The sequence below is a fragment of the Notothenia rossii genome (assembly GCF_949606895.1).
Source record: "Notothenia rossii genome assembly, chromosome: 3".
In the NCBI taxonomy this organism is placed as follows: Eukaryota; Metazoa; Chordata; class Actinopteri; order Perciformes; family Nototheniidae; genus Notothenia; species Notothenia rossii.
Window position 1 is genome coordinate 34,132,213 of NC_136901.1, and position 20,785 is coordinate 34,152,997.

The window sequence follows — 20,785 nt, forward strand, 5'->3', positions numbered from 1 at the left end:
CTGAAAAGCAGAATACACAAGCAGCAAAAGCAGAAACCAAATAATCCACATGTGCCTACTGTAGAATGATATCATTATCAGAGAAAAGTACATAATTACACTCCATTTTTCAATATGATTCACCAAGTAGATTTAGACTCAACGTTATATTAGAGACTTTTTAGTGTAACCTTTAATTTAGAGAATTTCCTACCACAATTTGCCATGAGTAAGAAACCCGGAAATAGTGTGTGTGTGTGTGTGTGTGTGAGGGGGTTGGACCTCGTGTATGTGTGTGTGTGTGTGTGTGTGTGTCAGGAGGTGGAGAGAGAGAGAGAAAGATAAAGAGAGTACTCCAGTCTCTGGAAGGAGAAACATCAACCGGTCTGATTTCATCTTATTTATTTGGGAATACACACCTTTATCGATCAATAAGGATACTTCCTTGCAGAGGGAACTTGGTGCAGCATCCTTTCTAGCGGAAACGAGGACTAACTTGCTTTCTTTTTCCCAGGATATAATGATATGATCATATATGAGCTGCTTTCATTCACAAGTGGTATTGTGGCTCCTCGCATGCGCGAGGCACACGGTGTCCCTTCAGAAGAGAAAAAGCAAAAACAGGACGAGCTGCGGAAGGAATACAAATTATACTTTTGAAAGAAAACGCTCCGAGAGGGAGAAGAATGAGTAAAAAGTGCCGGTGAGGAGCCTTAAAAAAGCGAGGAGGATTCAGTGTGTTCTGCGCCAGGCTGCTGTCAACTTCCTGAGGACTCAAAGGCATACAGAAAAGTGTGATCTGCGACTATAAACGCAGGGATGACAGTCAAACTGGACTTTGAGGAGTGTTTGAAAGACTCCCCCCGCTTCAGGTAAGAGTTTCACCTGTGCTTTAGTGCTAAAAGTGAAGTAGCCAATCAAAATGAATCACCTTCTGGAATTGAAAATGATGCAAAAAAGAAGCGTACAACTCACTCTTCTGATACAAACTCAATATTGTATTCATTTTTTGGATTTGTTCGGATGGTCTTTTATGCAGAAGCCTCAAAATGACTTTTAATGCATTAAATGGTTACCTAAGAAGTCAACTTTGACAGTCAGCAGCCCCAAACCCTCATTATCCTGATTCAAAATCAACATACTTCCAATTATATTCCTTTTTCGGAAGGTTTTTCATGCAATAGCCTTGTTTAAATGGCGCGTAAGTATCCAAAAATGACCTTTAAGGCATTAAATGTTCCCTTAAAAGTCAATTGTGTTGGTCAGCAGCATCTTTGGGTCTTAGGTCAAGCCATGTTCTATCATAGCAAGTGTTAGGGGTCAATAAGGGGGAATGAGAAGCTAAATGCAGGCCTTCAGGGCTAAAACCCCCCCTGATCTGAGGTCTGCTCTGTGTTGCATTTTGACGTGTCATTGACATACCGGAAGCCTAAATTAATCGTATTTTAATCGCAATTACGATTTTGGCTTGCAACGATTATGAAAACAACATTATTTATTTTTTATTGGTTTTTCAGTTGAATTATACTTAAAGTTCAGGGTAATAAACTGTTAAAAACATACTGCTCACATTTTTTTTTCAATAAATGGATGTTTTCAAAGTAAATGGATAATCGTTTTTAATAATCGTGATGTCAATTATTGACCCAAATAATCGAGATTATGATTTTTGCCATAATCGAGCAGCCCTAGTTTTAATATCACTTGACTTGACTTACTTCAAGCCTTCACAGTGTAATTAAAAGCCTCTAATGTTCCTAAATGCTGTCAATATTGATCTGCTGCATGCCAGCTAGATTCTTCAATCAACCTTCTTTCAACACACAGTCAACATCTGGTGTAATCAAAAGGGAAGTGTCTCTAAATTGGTTTTGCAAGCGACTCTAGAGAGGACTTGGCAGATTTTGGGTGTGCCCTGATGGCTGTTGGCATCCTGCCTGAGTCACAGTAGTTGCTGTCTTCTCTTCCAGCTGATTTGGCATGTTCCCGTCCCAAAGCCTCGGCCTCTCTTTCTCTGTTGGCCTTATTCAGCGAATGTGTCTTGCACAGTGGTGGAAAGTTTGATTTTTGCCAGCTGCAACAGTGAGGTCTCGAGTCAGGGCGAGAGCAGAAGAAGCAGTGAGAGGGAAAGGGAAGGAAAAAGTGATCTTGCATGCAAACACAGTCAATCCTATACAGGTAAGCAGAGAATGTGAAGGAAGTCAGAACAGATTTGCACTGACAGCTCAGGACTCAAATGGGCTGCCTCCTGTTGCTAGGAAACAGCGAGGTGGGGGGGCAACAGGAAGTGAGGCGAGATGTGCAGAGGTGATCAACAGGGGAGGCAGGAAGTGTGGGGAGAACCACGGCGGAAACTTCACTTTAGCACTTTCTTCATTTGCTTTCTTGCTGTGACACTTGCTCAGAGCAATGTGAACAGAATGTGCCTCTTCAATGGAGAGATCTTACATCTTCCTCCTTCGCTCTCTCCTTAGCTGACTTGTCATTTGGTCGTATTTCAAGAGGACATGACCTCAGACGTTGAATCAAACATCCCCGCACTAACAAACACAGAAAACACAAACAGTTACTGTGTCTTCAGGCCCTCCTCTCTCCACTCAGTCTCGCCTCTTCCTCTCTCTCTCACTGTCTGTTTCTCTGTACTGTTGGTGGAAGGCGGCGGAAACCACATGTTTGAGCTGTTAGTAAGAGGAGAGACGAGAGGCAGATGACTGTTGCACCAAAAAACTTCAAACTAGCCCTGCACATGACTTCTGGGAAGCTTTTGTGCTAACTGTATAAATCCATTATTGAGCAAAAAGCATGCTGGATATTTGTCTCTAAAGTCTAAATACTTGCAAGAGGCCTGAGTCTCCATTTAAGCCCTGTTCAAATCCACGGACATTTTTATTTTGAAGTGCTGCCCGAGACCTCAGGTTTCCATAAATACCAATAATGTTCCAATGACGTGAGTATAAAAAGATGCACAGGAATTTTCCATCTCATGAGACATTGCAGTTTGGGAAGCTCTAGCTTCCTTGAGGGTATCAATATTCCGGGTTCAATGGGTTTATTACTTGAAGCTTTATATATGAGAAGATAGAAATGTACAAATTAAAATTGAGGTACAGGCATTATGTTAAACCATAAAAAAACAATTATGCGATAATTTATTTGTTTAATTTGAATTTGAGTGAATTCATGACATTTGAACTCTTTTCAGACGTTTATCATTTTCATAAATCCCCATTCTTTTATACTTTTAGACTACAATCATTATTATCTTCATTATTGGTTCATCTGTTGAGTATATATATTTGTTGGAGTTGTTACGAGGTTATCCTTAGAGAATGTATGATAAACATTTTTTAAAGTAATAGATTTTTGAACATACTGCTTGTGAAGTATCCTTATGATATGTCTAATAATTAGCTTAAAATTAAATAAAGTTAGTGGTTAAAATGAACGTACACTAATCAATTAACAGATTATTATAATTGTTTTAAATTCATATCTGTCCATTTCTGATCAACTAATTAGCTGATCATTTTAGTATTAGTTTCACCTTGCACTGGAATTTAGCTTTTGTAAAATTGCAAAATGTTGGCATTGATCTCTCTCTAATGTTTCACAACCTTTGACCTCAAGACTTGACGTGTAATTTTTTGTATTTGTCTGTTTCAGAGCTGAAATTGAAATTGTCCAAACCGATGTGAGTGAACTCGAGACCCGATTAGAAAAGGTGAGATACATAGACCTACACACTCCATTATAATATCGTACTGAGTCACTGTCTGAAAAGGTTTCCAGTACTTCACACACAAAGGTATCAGTTACATGCTGCTCGTGTGTAGAGGTAGTGAAGTGAGAGGTGGGCGGCGGTTGTTGAGGTATTTTTCACCTGACAGCGAGCAGGAAGTAGCTGCAGGAGATGCTTCCCTATCATTGTCCCAAAGCAGTGAGAGCTACGGTTTGTTCTGCTTCTATGTGATAACATATTCCCCATTATGAGTTTGTGTGAATACATGATACAGTTTCAGATCTATTCTTCTAAAGAATGGGTCACGGGTTGCGTTTCTGTTCCTTTATCAAAAGAAAAAGAAAGCCTTAAATGTCCCTTTTTGTTCGATAAACTATCCCTGCAAAGTGTTATGCAAGGGAATTATTTATGTTCAGCACGGAGATGCAGTGGTTTAAAAAACTGGACTAACTGGGTTCAAACCCTTCAGGCAGCCTTTATCTGTACAAGTGTCCTTCAGCAGAAATAAAAGAGTCCTTCCCATATGCAGTGTTGTTGCTCTGTTGCTGAACTCTGACCTTACTGACAAAGAAAGAAAGAGATATTTTTAAAAGGTCAGTTCATTCAATTCAAATTGAAAAGAAAGTATAACTTGTTATTTGTTTTTTTTTCTATGCTTCTACCACGCTACATGTTATCATGCCGTTACATGCCCGATTGCAGACATCGAAGAGAAACAGACTGTAAGATAAATGTCAGCTTATTGCCAGAAATTGAATTAGAGGTGTGAATGACACTTCAGAGAGAAGTTACCAAAATCTTATGTTTAGACCATGGTGGAGTAAGAGGTCAGTAAAGATATTACAGAGAAGTAAATCTCCTTCAAAAGTGCCATGTTGATGTTGTAGTCAAAGAAGAGATAGATTCAAAACTTCTATATGGTTGTTTAATCTATCCCATATTCAACAAACTGAACACATGTTCTGTATGCTACATTTTAATGTGCAAAGTAACTGTAGAAGAATAAAGTAGCATAACATGGAAATATTCATGTGAAGTAGCCTACATGTCAAAATGTCTTCAGTGGAAACAGACCTATTGACACACTGTGGCTTATCGGATATAAGCAGTGGGTAAATGTTGGATAAGCTAAAATAAACGTTAGTATATTAAAAGCTCATTCATATTCACATTAACACCCTGTGCTGGAATTAACAAGGTCATCAAACTCAATGTAGAAATACAAACTAGAAAGGCAAGGTACGTTGCTAATAGGCACAGCTAAGCTAACTGAAGAGGAGAGAGGTCGCAAATAAAAGGAGCATTCAACTGTAATGTAACTTTTGCTGAAGAATGTACTCTGTTGCCACAAATGGCATTTACAAGATAACAGTTCATGCTAAAATGTAGCATGTTGCTAAAACAGCAACATCTATCTGAAACTTGCTAACATTAGCCAGCATAAGCTAGGCTTTCTGTCATGCTAGAGCCTGAAGCTTCAAAAACCATCATGTTCTGAATTGAGTATGGTATTTGTTTTACTTCCTTTTGTTACACATTTTAATTTACAACATAAATAATTAGTTGTTTCCTCTGATAACATTTACATAATCGTTCCTAAAGTGCAGTCTGTGTCACGTTACCACAGTTCTGAGAAGAGGTCTAATCAACACAATAAGTGGAAACACCTGTTTGGGTGGATCATGGCTCTTAATGTATTTAACCTTTTAAACCTTTTCTTCTGCTTTAAATTCAGTTTCACATATTTGGCTTGGTTTTTATATATAGGCAAGGCAAGGCAAGGTTTACTTTCAGTTTGTTTTGACTTTATATTCCACAGTGTTACTGTTTTTGTACACTACTCAAACTCAGCTACAACAAGCTAGCTAAAGAGCCGGCAAATTCACTTAGAAATGGGTAAATACCGTAACAGAGTTAAAAGATAAGTGAATATTGGACTTTCAGGTTTTATCAGTCTTATTAGGTGGCCAGAAACATGAATTAAATGAATGCTAATGTTTCTCTTTGTGTGTTGACTATGTAAACAGGCCACTCTTAGGCGGTGTTTACACGAGAACGAAACGGGTTGTATCTGCTACTTTTCTCTTTCGTATAACCTGTTCGTTCACACGAGGCCGTAAAGGAACCACGGAAACGGACCCCGCAAACATTAACGGGTCCCAAGGTGGATAGATCTGCAAACGGAACGCTCTGGGGGGGCAAACGGCTCAGTGTGTACGCCCTATACGATCATTTCCTGATAACGATGAAGCCATAGCCCCACCTCTGCTGCTCACTGCTGTAGCATGGTCACTAGCTACTGACCATGCTACAGATGTTAGTGCAAAATCTACAGCTCCTCTACCACAACCATCAGCAACAAGTGGACATGGAGAATTACATGAACTACATGTTGCTAAATTCACCGCGGGGCATAAACAGAAGGGCAACCATGCTCGGGGTCTTCTTCGCTGCTTTTGGTGTAATTTGTGGCAGAAGTACAGCGCCACTTACAGTCCCGGCATATGTACTACAGTGTTTCCAATGGTCTTGTGTGAACGGATACGTTAAATTAGCCGAATGCGTGTGAACGGAAGACTTTTTTTGATAACGAATTCGGTCCGTTTGCGCTTGCGCTCCCGTGTAAATGGGGTCTTAGCTTCAACGTTAGCCAAAACAACCCTAAAATGAGATGATGTGTCAGTATCATGTTAACAGCTTGTTTGACTTCAACTAAATACAGCTCTATCCTCCCGTACAAATGTTGTCTTTTAACCTGGATGTAACATCAATTTAAATGTTTCTCTCAAATATAAATTAAAAAGCAGCATTCAAACCAAGAATCCTTTACATTCAAGCTGTAATGCAGTTCAATGAACTCCAGACAGCATTTAACAAAAGCTAGGGGTAATATTCACCATGCACAGTAATTACACCCTACAACAATAACACTCTATATCTGGATGTTTCATTGCTTTAATGTGTGGACCCCTGGAATAACCCAAAATGTTTAATTATTCCTACTGATTATGACCAACCATTAGTCACCCTAATTGGTTCTAGTTTTCTTATTCAGGATGAAATTGACTGTGGTGTTGCATGTTTGTGTCATCCAGCTTGTGAAACAATGCCATGCCATGCTGGAGGCCGGCAGAGTCTACTGCCAGACCAGCAAGAGCTTCGTCAACGGCCTGCGGGAGCTGGGACACCAATGCTCCGGGGAAAAGACCATGGAGGTGAAAAAAACCACACATGTCAAGTTACATTTACTTGAAAAAGCGTTAGTTGAATTATAATCAGAATTCCTTTTATTAGTCCCACAGACATTTACAGTGTTACTGAAAAGCGGCATAGAAGGAAACAAAATGCAAGCAATACTAAAGGGAAGAAAAGCACACATTAGTAACTATTGACTATTGAAGTAATTATTATACTATCATACGTTTTAATACAATCTGGGATATACTACTTTGTTTAATTTCTTTAACAGATTTTCTCTATAGTTAACGTTTTTTGCACAACATGGGTTTGAATGAGGCTGGATAGACTAAATTGGAACCGTGATCAAAATCTGCACCATCCTACTTAACAGAGATATAATGAAAGGACAATGCTGCAAAACATTGAAGAGAGTTTAATCTACGATGTCTGTCCCACAGGAGTGTTTGGACAAATTTTCCAAAAAGCTGTCTATCATCTTGGACGCCCAGGAGGTGAGTCTGTCTGTGTCTTTCTGTCTGATTCTCTCAGCCTTTGACACCACCATCTCCATTTCTTATCCACAGCAGTTTGTGGTCAAACAAGGTTTCAGCTCACTGTTGAACACATTTTACATTTACCAGTTATCTGTGCTCACTGGGATACATGTGTCTCTGTCTCCTTTTCCCTTATTAGGAAGTGATTGAAACCACACAGAAGACGGTCAAGACGAAGCTGCAGAACTTTGTGAAAGAGTGAGAGACCTTTTTGTTCTTCATCTAGATGCACTTTTTCAGGCTGAGTCACTCCACCTCATGTCTGCTAACCATTAGCACACACATTGAATTCAATTTGGGGATTATGATCCTTTCATCAGACTTCTTCTTGTGCTTTGTCTTGTGCTTATTACTGGTAATGATATGGTAGAATAGATGAGAGAAACGATGTCTCATAGCCAGTGATGTGCTTTGATCCTTTGGGCTCACATATTTCATATAACCATTTAACATCCCCCAAAAAACTGAATTGGGCATTTGGAGATCATCGACCCTATCCACTCCGTTATTTGGATCCACTCTGAACATTTAATGGGTTCTTTGTGGGCCATTAAAATCCTTTTACCAAGTTTAAAGGGGACCTATCATGCAAAATGCACTTTGTGATGTCTTTTATACATAAATATGTGTCCCCGGTGCGTCCGGGAACTCACGCAGCGTCAGAAAATAAAACCCTCTCTCTTTCCTCCGTACCCAAATCTTTTAAAAATGGGTGTACAACGAGCGGATACAGATTACATCCGAACTGACGTCAGTTCCGGCAGCGGACCCACAGAAAGTGCTATCAGAAACAATGCCTGATGTGTTTTGGACGTCTTTGTTTACATTAGCAAGCCTCGCTAACACTCAGAGCTAACTTGTACTGTAGAGCACATGTGTTTAAAAAGCAGGAAATAAAAAAAGGAACTCACCTTGTGATAAACCCGCAAGAGAAAAAGCTAGAAAAATATTGTTTCAGAAATAATCCTTGACGTGGTTTAAACAGGATCGTGTTTTATCACAACCAAATTTAACTTTATCTCCGGTAGAATTCTGATCAGGCATTAGCTCCGCCTTCTCTTCTTTCTTTTTTTTCAAGCTAAGGACCCAAGATCCGCGTTTCTCAAACAGAGCTGCAAAAGAGGGGTTTGAGCAGTAAGAGGCATGGCTACAATGGGTGAACTGTTTGGTATTTTGAAAAATAAACTTCACAGACATGTTTTGTATAGGTATGGCCCTACAATATATGTTTAAAATATAGCATGATAGGTCCACTTTAAATAAAATCGACCACTGGTTTTTACACAACAAAGAAATAAAGAAACCAAATACATAACCTCCTTGGCCAATATAATAAAGATTGCATTTTTCTCTTTCCTTACCATCCTTCCTCCCAGGGATGTCCGTCGGTTTAAGGATGTACGCAAGGAGTTTGAGCGCGGCAGTGAATGTCTGGAGGGGGCGCTGGTAAGGAACGCTCAGGCCCCTCGAGGGAAACCTCATGAAGTGGAGGACGCCAGCAACGCTCTGCTGAACGCACGCAGGACCTTCAGGTCGGAGGCCCTGGATTACGTCCTGGAGGTGAGAAAGAATACTGGATGAAGTAAAAATACAAAAATACTTCTTTACTTTGTTGGGCTACTGGAAAAAAAGAGATTCACTTTAGACGATTGGTGGACTAAGTAGTACTAAAAGCAAAAGTAATACTACCACAGACTTTTCTATTATTAATAGGAATCTTGAAAGTAGCCTAGGTTATCAAAAGAAAGTGGTAGAATACTCAACCAGACTCTTCATGTTACCAGGAATGGCACTTTATATTATATATTTGGCATTACACCTGATATTATCCTTTGCATATCTTTTATTTTTGGCTTGAAGTGCTTTTATTTTCAATATTTTATTTTTATGAATTCTGTATATTGTATTACTTTTCTGTCCTTAGCTACTGCTTTCTCTGTTGTTGACATCAGTATATGCAGGTGTCCTTTGTACTAAGTAATGCCTGCTGAAATAATAGTTACAAAACTGAAATCAGAGTACAACAAATATCCGTGTACATTTGCTGGCATAAAAACAGAAGACTTTTTTTTAGGAAACAGTCAACCAAAACTGGTTAAAGGAGAAACCCAGCCTCATAACCAGGCATTCAGGTACCAAGAACAGCCTGGATAAGACACACAACAGCGGGCTAATTATAGCTGTGCTTTGCTGTTTTGAATGATAACAGGTTTGCCTCGGGTTTTTCTCTCCAGACTTGTGGTTGCGGCTCCCAGAAGTTTAACTGGCTGTTGAGTTTTTCTGTTTTTGGACGGATGAACACGGCCTCAAACCACTGCTTCTTTTGTTTCAGATTAACGTCATTGAGGCCAAGAAGAAGACAGACATCCTGATGGCAGTGAGTTCACGTTGATCTATATGCAGTTCATTTTGTTGCTTGCATAAATACATGGTCTGTAAACGTTTTAAATGTATGTGAGAGTTTTGTAAATAAATACTGTCATGCTTCCTGTCAGATGTTGTCACTGATGGAGGCCCAGGCTCAGCTCTTCCAACACGGCCACCAGTCTCTCTCAGAAATGGACGAGTATAGACGAAAACTCAATGAAGAGGTATTTGCTTCTTAAAACCAGATTGTTTTCATTTCCTCTGTTTCCGTTGTATCTTTTAAGCAATCGTGTTATCTGCCAATATGGCATTTTCAATAATATTTCAAATAACAGCTGGGCAGGTAATGGAAACAAAGTGCTTACTAAGGGTCTAAGAAAAGGAAAATGTTGAGCATGAAGTTATGGAGGGGTCAGTGTATTGCCTGCAGGTGTTTGCAGCAGGGCTTTAGCCTATAGATGATTAGCTTAGCGTAGCAGTGGAGGGAACTACATACCTTGGCCTACCTTTTTAAAGTTTAAGATATACCTATTAGTAATAATTCAATTTTCAAGCTTATTGTTCAACTGTGGACGTAGCTGTTGGACCCTGCTTCAAGTCGTTATGCTAAGCTAGGCTAATTGAATCCTAGCTCTAATGATATACTCAATGCACCTACACATGTGTGATGGAGGGCATGACTAACTCATAATTTAACCTAGTCTTGATTCTGTTGCACATGACATTTTATTTTAAAATGTAAATGTATTTGAGCCTTTTTCTAACAATTCTTCTTATTTAAAAAATAAATGCAATTTTTCAGTGGAAGGAAAATAATGAAATATTTGAATTTCCCACAACATTTTTCTTGGGTTTTAAATATTGCCTTTTTTATATTGGAAACAAATCTAAACAAATGAAACAGAGTCTGCCTTTTAAGGAGAAGATAACCACATGCTGATATAAACAATGCAGCTTTCAAGTCAAAAGTCAAAGTCAGCTTTATTGTCAAAATGTCTACGTGTGTTATACAAACGGAAATCTTGAAATAACGTTTCTCGCAGTCCCACAGAGTGACATATACATAAAACAAGATACAAAAAGGGCCTAGATAAACGGGGTATAAAACAAAGTAATAGTAGTAATAAGTACTACTAGTTAATAATATTTATAAAAAAAACACAATCCACAGAACATGAATTGACATTAATGCAAGTATTCTTTAGTGCAAAAGAGAAAATGATGTTCAAATTACAGTTTCAGTGCACTAGCAGCAGAGATGGGTAGAAAAGTGACTGGTGCTGGATGAGGGAAGGTTGTGTGTGTGTGTGTGTGTGTGTGTGTGTGTGTGTGTGTGTGTGTGTGTGTGTGTGTGTGTGTGTGTGTGTGTGTGTGTGTGTGTGTGTGTGTGTAAGTTCCTGCTGTTTGACTGTCCTGTAACAAAAAAAAAACCCGTTTTGCAGCCTTGAACATCAGCAGGATTATTGTGTTTTAATCCTGAGTGTTTTAGCGTATTTTAAAACAGGAAATGATTTGTCAGCGTTACTGGCAGATCAAACCGCACAAAGGCTCTTCCTGCTTCATCAGGAAACGATAGTAGCGAGAATTATCAGATGAGAGAGGGACATTAAGAATAACACTCTGAACAGATTCCACAAGTGTTATCCTTCAGTTTGACACAGGATGTAGGAAGAGGTACAACACTTCCTACTTCCTGTTTCTGTGAGCGAAGACTAAGGAGTGATAACCTATTCTGAACTTGCATTTCTGACTTCATGTCGGAGAGGAAAGGAAAGGAAAAAGGGGAAAGTTGTCCTTTTAGTACAGTGAATAAATGGGATGAATATAGAAAAGGAGAAACATGTGTCCGTACTTCAGAGTCAATGCAATCATACCTGCGCATGTTTTCAGAACACTTGTTGGCTAATATATTTTATGGGTTGTTTTTTTCCTTACAGAATGTTTTTAAATGCAAATTGTTTCCATATATCATATTCATTTAAAGATGTGTTGTTGATTTGTAGAATAGCTAAATGTTGGACTTGGTTTTAAGCCCTAACATTGATTATTAGCTTGCTGATCAAAGTACCTACTCGCTGCCTGTTTCACTTTGAGTAACACTACAAATATATTATAGATATTCAAGCTTTTCAAAACTCTTGATGCTGCGTTATTAGAAGTGGATTCATGATATAGATCCATATTTGTGTCTGACCTCTGTGTCGGTTTCTGTTTATCAGCACACTCAGTTTGTCCTCAACTCAGCCCGGGAGAAGAGGGACATGGAGCAAAGACACGCAGCAATCAAGAAGAAGGTAACAAACCACTTTCACAGTTATAAACGTCTTTGTAATCCTAATGTTTAAACCACTAAGAATGTATTGACTTGCTTTGTTTGAATATTTCCAGGATGTGTCCTATGATGACTCCATCATGGATTTTAAACCTGACGCACCAAATGGGATCGCCATGGAGGGATACCTCTATAAAAGAGCCAGCAACGCCTTCAAGACCTGGAGCAGGTACGAGTTCACCCTCAACATCTCTTTCACTGAACATCTGCTTTGTGTTTTTCTCCTTCCTGGAGTCTCACAAATATACTCAACTGTGTTTCTTAAGTGTTCTTTCTGAAGGCTTAATCCTTGACCTTTTTGTTTTCTCTCTCCACGCCAGGCGTTGGTTTTCTATTCAGAAAAATCAGCTGGTGTATCAGAAGAAATTCAAGGTATATCTCAGCGTCTCTATTCTTAAAGTTGCCAAACATAGAAAAACATGTGCGTAATAACATGCTCGTAATAACATGCTCGTTCTGACTGCGTATTATTACCCGCTCTCTCTCAGGAACAACCTACAGTTGTGGTGGAGGACTTGCGTCTCTGCACGGTCAAGCCTAGTGCAGACAACGAGAGGCGGTTTCTGTTTGAAGTGGTCTCCCCGTCAAAGTGAGTGTGTGTGTGGGCGAGCGTGCTTGTGCAACCATGCACACGTGTATTTAAGGGAGGGCGATGAATGTTCATCAGTGTTAAGTGCTTGGATTACAGCGTCAAGCAGAAGAGGGTGTGTGTGTGTGTGTGTGTGTGTGTGTGTGTGTGTGTGTGTGTGTGTGTGTGTGTGTGTGTGTGTGTGTGTGTGTGTGTGTGTGTGTGTGTGTGTGTGTGTGTGTGTGTGTGTGTGTGTGTGTGTGTGTGTGTGTGTGTGTGTGTGTGTGTGTGTGTGTGTGTGTGTGTGTGTGTGTGTGTGGAGGCAGGGTGGAGAGATCAGGGGAGAGATGTCAGAGGGGGAGGGAGGGGAGAGATTTCAGCATCCTACATGTTATTGGTTAAAATAAACCTGAACATATTTGTGCATAATGACCAACATGGTATCTAAAATCTTGTGTGTGTGTGTGTGTGTGTGTGTAGGAGTTGTATGTTGCAGGCAGACTCCGAAAGGCAGCAGCAGGCGTGGATGTGTGCCGTTCAAAACAGCATTGCATCGGCCTTTCAGGAGCACAGAGAGGACACACATAGCCCAGTGAGAACACACACACACACACACACACACACACACACACACACACACACACACACACCATCTTCTACATCTACATTTTCAGTGGGAGTTTATTCTGCAAATACGGAGGAAGCTGCGTGCATTTGTCCGTCTCCTCATTCCTCTTTTTGTGTGTATTTCTTTGTGTGTGTGTGTTTACCAGAGACAGCGCTGCAACTCAGTGTCAGCCAGCAGCTTGATAGGAGGGGGGGGTGGCGGGGGGGAACAGGAGAGTAAGGTCTGCAAGGCGCTGGAGGAGGTCCAGGCGATCGTGGGCAACAAGCAGTGCTGCGACTGCGGAGAGCCCGGTCCTGATTGGGCCTCCATCAACCTGGGCATCACGCTCTGCATCGTCTGCTCAGGAATACACAGGTACACACACACTCACACACACACTTATACACACACACTTGGCTTGAAACATTATCTGTAATGCTTTCCTCCTCCAACAGGAGCCTGGGAGTCCATTTTTCCAAAGTACGCTCCCTCACGCTGGACTCCTGGGAGCCGGAGCTTATAAAGGTCATTTAACCTGTTAACTGCCGCAGTTATTCCACTGTGTAATGATTATGCAATGACTTGTGTAAAACTAAACTCTCCTAATTTCTTTCCTTTCTTTTAGCTGATGTGTGAATTAGGAAACGTGGTAATCAACAGGATCTACGAGGCCCGCATTGATGAGATCACCATCAAGAAGCCCCACCCCACCAGTCCCAGGTACAAACTAACAGACATTAAGGTGACATGTGAATGATTTCACGTATGTAATGCAGCTTAATCCTTATAGCAAGTACTACCCAGTCTGTGAAAACTGTTGTGTAATGTCTTATTTGGCTCCGGAGGACAATGACCCCTGTGATGTCACCGGGGGTCTCTTGGGATTGGACTTTAAACGCCATGTTTTTAGCAGAAAGTCTACTTTAGAAACTAGTAATGAAATAAGATGTCAGTACACATAGTGATCACATTGCAAACAAAATTAAAGAATAAGAAATGAGGCCACACCACAATAAAGTAGGGCTGCTCGATTATGGCAAAAATCATAATCTCGATTATTTGGGTCGATAATTTTAATTGCGATTATTATATGCGATTATTCATTGACTTTGAAAACATCCATTTATTGGAGAAACAAAATGTGAACAGTATGTTTTTAATAGTTGATTACCCTGAACTTTAAGTATAATTCAACTGAAAAAAATTATAAAATAATAATAAATTTAAAAAAAAGTAATAATAATAAAAAATAATCGGTTTATTTCGATTAACTTGTTTTCGTAATCGTTGCAAGCCATAATATTAATCTTGATTAAAATACGATTAATTGAGCAGCCCTACAATAAAGCCATACTAGTTACGTACATACTTATAGAAGTTTACACATTTTTGTTTGTATTTAACACATTAATGTAATCATGTATAAATGTGTTTTATTTAGCAACTGATTTGGGCAATTTTTTTTATTTGCCTGAGCTTTGGCTCAAATGTTGGTATAGTTGCAAAATAACTCAGAATACTGAAGAAAATAAGAGAAACACACTCTTCATCTCCTCCTGCTGTCACATTCATGGCATTACATTAAGGTTGAATTCTGCCTATTTGAACATTGATTAAAGAATCACTTGTTTCACCTCCTGAGTGTGTGTGTGAATTAGCTCTGAAAGACTGATGTGTGTAGAGAGAATCAGTTTCTCGTGGCTGAGCTCTAAAAATGTACCGACTGCAGAGGTCTGTGGCTGACGGATGATTATATCAGCAGCCTGCAACTCTTTCAGTCTTCATTTTTGACTTCCTCTTCCGCTCTGTTTTGTCGCAGCAGACAGGAAGTGCCACAGGTACATGACACACTTGATTGACGTTGTGACTCAAATGTCCTGCGCACACTTGCTGTGAGGCTGCAAGCTTTCTGCAGTCTTGTTTTGTCTGGGCTTATGTTCTTTATTTGAATTTCCTCTGGACTATTTTGTGTTCTGTAGATTGATTTAATAGCTTTTATACTGTAGACAGCTTGTGCCGTAATTAAACGAGGCACTTTCAGTCCCATATAGAGCTGTTTATAACTTAATTGATGGCTTAATTAAAAGACACTGAACGTCTCAAGACAAGGATTCTTGTCCCACAGCTGCACAAGCAAGCTGCAGATTCCCACTGAGAACAAGTAGAACCAGAAACACACTGACAAACACTACCCAGCATGACGGCTTCTTTTGTTTGTTTTGTGTGAGAGAAATATTCATTCTCATCATCTGTTATTTCTAATCTTCCAATTCGTCGCTTAGAGGAGACAAGGAGACATGGATCCGGTCAAAGTACGTTGATAAGAAGTTCATCCAAAAGCTGCCTGAGACCGGCAGGCCGACCCTGCAGCGGAGGAACCGAGCGCTCACTCAGGAGAGGAACACACAGCGGCCGCCGCTCAAACCCAAGCCGAACCGAGCCACGCTGCCTCGTCTCCCAGGTAAACACAGTCAGGACTGACGGGTGGAAACCAGCGGGCTTTAGGGGGTCTAACAACCCAGCTGGCTGCTTGTTGTCCAGCGCATCTCTCTTTAAACTCCTGCTGATGTCAACCAAACACAAACACACACAATCCTCAAAGTTGGTGAACCAGCAGAAGTTGGTAATCCTAAAGGCTGCTGTGTGTGTGTGTGTGTGTGTGTGTGTGTGTGTGTGTGTGTGTGTGTGTGTGTGTGTGTGTGTGTGTGTGTGTGTGTGTGTGTGTGTGTGTGTGTGTGTGTGTGTGTGTGTGTGTGTGTGTGTGTGTGTGTGTGTGTGTGTGTGTGTGTGGGTGTGTGGGTGTGGGTGTGTGTGTGTATAATAATCCTGCCTCTATCTCTATCCTTTCCTCAGGACTGAGCCCCAGCCCCACTGACCTTGTCCAGAAGAACGATACACAAAAAGGTGAGATAAAACACGAACGCACACTGATGCAACTTTATGTGGCGTCTACAGGAAGAGGAAGAAACAGTTTCAAAACCTAACGTTCGCTCTGATAAAACAAAAAGTTTAACCTTTGCTCACTTCAGAAGTGGAGGAGGAAGAGGAGGATCTGAGCGGGCTGCACCCCGGGGCACTGCTGTATCGATCAGCAGCCCTGCAGAACTTCCCTGTCATGGCCGACGCTCTGGCCCACGGAGCCAACGTCAACTGGGTCAACGTGACCGAGGAGTCCAGCACGCCTCTGATCCAGGCCGTCTCTGCGGTGAGGAGGGCATGTTGTTACGTTTGACAACATCCAGAGAAAACGTTTCTTTAGCTGCACTCGGCGACCTGGCTTTCCATGCATCATTTTGCAGCCTTTAGGGCACATTCACCGCTAATCTGTAGAACGAGGTGATAGTTCAGAGACCATGATGTAAGTTGTTAGTTGGTTAAAAATAAAAAAATTGTTTTCTTACCAGAATGCCCTGGCAGCCTGCGAGTTCCTGCTGCAGAACGGAGCGAACGTCAACCAGGCAGACAGCAACGGGAGAGGACCGCTGCACCACGCCACCATCCTGGGTCACACTGGGTAGGACACACACACACACACACACACACACACACACACACACACACACACACACACACACACACACACACACACACACACACACACACACACACACACACACACACACACACACACACACACACGTTGTATCACACTCACTTTTATAAAAGATCACCAACAAAGTGACAAAGAAAAGGTGACTCAGTGAAAAAAGCTGAATTCTTTATTCAAGGATCCATCATAAGTACAACTTAAAGGGGACCTATCATGCAAAATGCACTTTTGTACGTCTTTTATACATGAATATGTGTCCCCGGTGTGTCAGGGAACTCACCAAGTGTCAGAAAACACAACCCTCACTCTTTTCCTCCATACCCAAATCTGTAAAAACGGGGCTGCAAGGGATCTGATACAGACTGATCCAGATTTGAAATTGTTCTGACGTCAGAAACGGGGTGCTCCGCCTATATGGGCAACTCTCCACCTATCAGGGGAATGAGAGGTTGCCGTGGCATGGTGACAGCATGGTAATAGCATGGTAACAGCATGGTAACAGCATGGTAACATGACTCGTGCCTCGTGGTCAGCTGCAGCTCATTTGCCACAGAATCAGCCCTTGTGAAGACAGGGCTGGAATAGAGCAATTAGAGCGAAATGTGGCATGGCTGAAATGCATGATCTGTTTGGTATTTTGAAAAAAAACTTCACAGACATGTTCCATATAGGTATGGCCCTACAATATATTATTCAAATATAGCATGATAGGTCCACTTTAAAGATATTTAAAAAACGCCATCAGAGTGACAACACTGACTGATCTCGTACGCAAAAATAAAGATAAGTACGCAGATAAAACCAGAAGGGCACTCAAAGATTAGAAAAATACGTATTCTTGCAAATAATTTATGTTTTCGCCCCTTGATTCTGGTCCAGTGCTAAATGTAATGGGTTCCTCCCTTGGCAACTTAATACATACTTGTACATTCCACCAAGTTTAAGGAAAAACTTGCTAGTGCTTTTTATGTAATTCGGCCTACAGTACAAACGGAGAGAAAAACCTAAACCTTATCTCAGGTCAGAGCCTTATGCCAAAGTGCAAGTGTAGAAAAATAAACTGGTTACGTATACATACTTATACACACACTCAAAGAAAACGTGTTTAGCAGTCCAGGAACGCCCAGGGCCGGAAACAAAGCAAAGTAGATTCACCCTGTTTGCCCATATAACATGCCTGTGTTGTAAAGTGCTAAATCCAAGCACAAAGAACGTGTTGAATACAAAAGAGACTCCTATTGAGGAGTTAGTCATGGTCTTAAAGCATTAAATAACTTTGTGCAGTTGATTTATTCATAGTGGTGTCAAATGTTTCATTCCAAGGCAGATAACATGAAGCCCATTTGTTACTAACTGTAAGTGTACTGATTATCAGGAAGTCAAGTCTGTCTCCAATCTCTCCTGGCCTCATCTGCAGACTTTAATTTAAGAATTAAATTTTTTATGTATGTTGAAAATCAGCGTTGTGAAAGTTTATGGTCCTAAGTACCTTTTCGGCTCCACAAACTAAAAAGCCAGAGGAACTTCAACTCAGGAGAAGAACCTTCAAACTGATTCTTGAAATGTCCTGGCTACAGAATGGAGGATTTCGTGGGTCAGATCATTCTTTTTAGACTTTTAGACTATGCTAGTCACACACACTCTCACACACTTTCTGCCTCTCTTTTCTTTCCCAGGTTGGTTTGTCTCTTCTTGAAGCGAGGAGCAGACTACAACGCCAGAGACAAGACACAGAAAGACCCCATATCCATCGCCGTGGACACCGCCAACGCTGACATCGTCACTCTGTGAGTGTTTCAACAAAAACAATAAGTGACGATACAAGCTGTATAACAACATCAGCTTTTCTAACTGCTCTGCTCCCTTTCAGGCTGCGGATCGCCAAAATGAACAAGGAGATGCGGGAGATGGACGGAGCGTTTGGCCAATCAGGTCACTCGGGGGGGCATGGGTCTGGGGGTTCAATTGGAGGGACAGGAGGTGGGCGGGCTCACACCAGAAAGGGCCTAAAGGCGATAAAGAACCATATAAGTGGCTGGGCTCTGGGGGGGCATAATGATTAGAGGGGGTACCAATCTGCCCAAGAGACAGGCAGTGGGACTGATCAGCTGTTTCTGATTGTAAGCTAAACGTTATTAAGCATCACAATCACTGGTTTTGCAGTGTCATGTGGTTTAAGACATATCATTTAAGGACACATGCATCAGATAAAAATGTAATTGTCTTCATTTAGAAAGCATAAAATCAGGTTCTTGCAAACCACGGGAACCAGAGCACAGGGTACGACAGCCTAAAGGAAGCAATAACAGATTTAATATATCGGTAAATACAGGAGAATGTCTGGTGAAACAGAAAGGGAGAGTGATGGGAGTCCACATCGCACTTTTAAATACAAACGCACAACATCCTGCACTTTGAAAACCCTTCACAACACCTTAGAGAGAAATTGTATAGACCTCTGTCAGGCCTATTTGATCTGATACTGTATATTTTAGATATCTTTTAAATACAATATGTACAGTGTTCTGTTTTTATTGTGTATATTTCAATTGGGCTCTTCAGTCCAGTTGTGTAAGCTACATTTATTTTTGGGTTTCTCAAGGACGGTTTTATCCTGCTATTCTGTGAATAGCGACGCAGTTTGTTATGTATAAGAGTCACAGCTCCGACTGTAGGCTTAAGGTTAACAGCGGGTTTGTTTGCCTTTTGTCATGTGGTTCCTTCTCAAGCTGCAAAGTCCATTCTTTCATGTCCTTTAAGTGGCTTTGTGTTTCTCGTGTAAGCTGTAATCAATCCACTCGTGAAGGAATGGAAACGTGATGCTTTTTTTTTTTTTTTTTTTTCGTGTGCTTGAAAACAAACTGCTGGTCAGTATTTTACGTGCTTTATCAATGTGTGTCTTTGTTGTGTGCACTCTTCTGCCCGCTGAGATGCCCAGCTGCTCTCAACTGCTTGTGCAGTGTGCCACCTACTGCAAACTAAGAGGTAAAGTGCATGTGTGTTTATTCGTTCAGATGCATGCTTTTGCTTTGGGGCTACAACCCTTAATGTCCTGGAGAGTTATCCAGAATAAAATATATGGTTTGAACAAGAGAAAGGCATTCATTTAAGATGAATTGAACTGCTTACAATACTTGTAAATGTCAAGCTTTAAGGCTAATGTCTTCTTCTTTTTTCTGTTCCAGGTGATGAAACCTACCAGGATATATTCAGGGACTTTTCTCACATGGCCTCGAACAACCCAGAGAAGCTCAAACGCCGCAGTGCCGATCCCAAATCGTACCCTGCCTGAACCACATTTCACACGATCGTGCTTTCCATCACACAGAAAACATGTATCATAGTAACTCGCCGGCATGCAGACACACATTTCTCCTGGCCACCTGCCACACGTTTAGTCATAGCTCAGCTGGTGTTGACTTCAGAGGGGATGAACGCTCCGAACAGGGAATTCTTTGTGTGACACGTCAGAGCAGAGCAATGTGGGAACACTGGAGCAGCTTAATGAGAGCAGCATGAGGTGTCTTTATGTGAAGCAGAGCCATCACTCTGCCAAGGTTTCTTAATTAAATCTGGTCAATCTTTTATTTTCTTTAACTAAAAGGGCTTTTTTTTTATGATCCTCTGCCATTTCTATACAGTTGTTAAGTGAAAAAGTGAAAGTGTTTGTTGGAAAATGTGTTGCAAATTGTACAATTTTCATGTCAACTGTCGCCCAGGGAGTTGTAATGTCTACAGCTTTTTACATTTGGGATATTTTTTGGCACCTTTGCTTGAGGTACTTGAGATTTTGTACAATGATCAAATAAACTGCAATACAAACATTACATTTAAGTGTGTGGAGGTTTATCTTTTACAGTAGTATTGTGTGCCGTCATGAGTACGTTTCCCCAGCAGAGGGCGCCCTTG

At 40.9% G+C, this 20,785-nt stretch overlaps 1 protein-coding gene across 3 annotated transcripts; it reads left to right on the forward strand.

Annotated features, from left to right (window-relative positions):
- Positions 1 to 313: 313 nt before the first annotated feature.
- acap1 (ArfGAP with coiled-coil, ankyrin repeat and PH domains 1) lies at positions 314 to 20,703 on the forward strand. Of its 3 annotated transcripts, none has more exons than XM_079669230.1 (23): positions 314 to 851; positions 3,643 to 3,700; positions 6,814 to 6,933; positions 7,357 to 7,410; positions 7,592 to 7,650; positions 8,829 to 9,012; positions 9,785 to 9,829; positions 9,948 to 10,043; positions 12,039 to 12,113; positions 12,208 to 12,320; positions 12,472 to 12,523; positions 12,640 to 12,740; positions 13,200 to 13,311; positions 13,493 to 13,701; positions 13,782 to 13,851; positions 13,952 to 14,046; positions 15,609 to 15,787; positions 16,180 to 16,230; positions 16,356 to 16,531; positions 16,731 to 16,840; positions 18,553 to 18,663; positions 18,747 to 18,808; positions 20,062 to 20,703. In XM_079669230.1, exons 1-23 carry the CDS (start codon positions 799 to 801, stop codon positions 20,166 to 20,168), a joined length of 2,292 nt encoding a protein of 763 aa, XP_079525356.1. In that variant the 5' UTR covers positions 314 to 798; the 3' UTR covers positions 20,169 to 20,703. The 3 variants fall into 3 exon arrangements, with proteins under 3 accessions (XP_079525356.1, XP_079525357.1, XP_079525358.1); XM_079669231.1 differs by having other exon boundaries at positions 13,499 to 13,701; XM_079669232.1 differs by lacking the exons at positions 314 to 851; positions 3,643 to 3,700 and adding an exon at positions 5,179 to 5,221.
- The last annotated feature ends 82 nt before the right edge of the window (positions 20,704 to 20,785 follow it).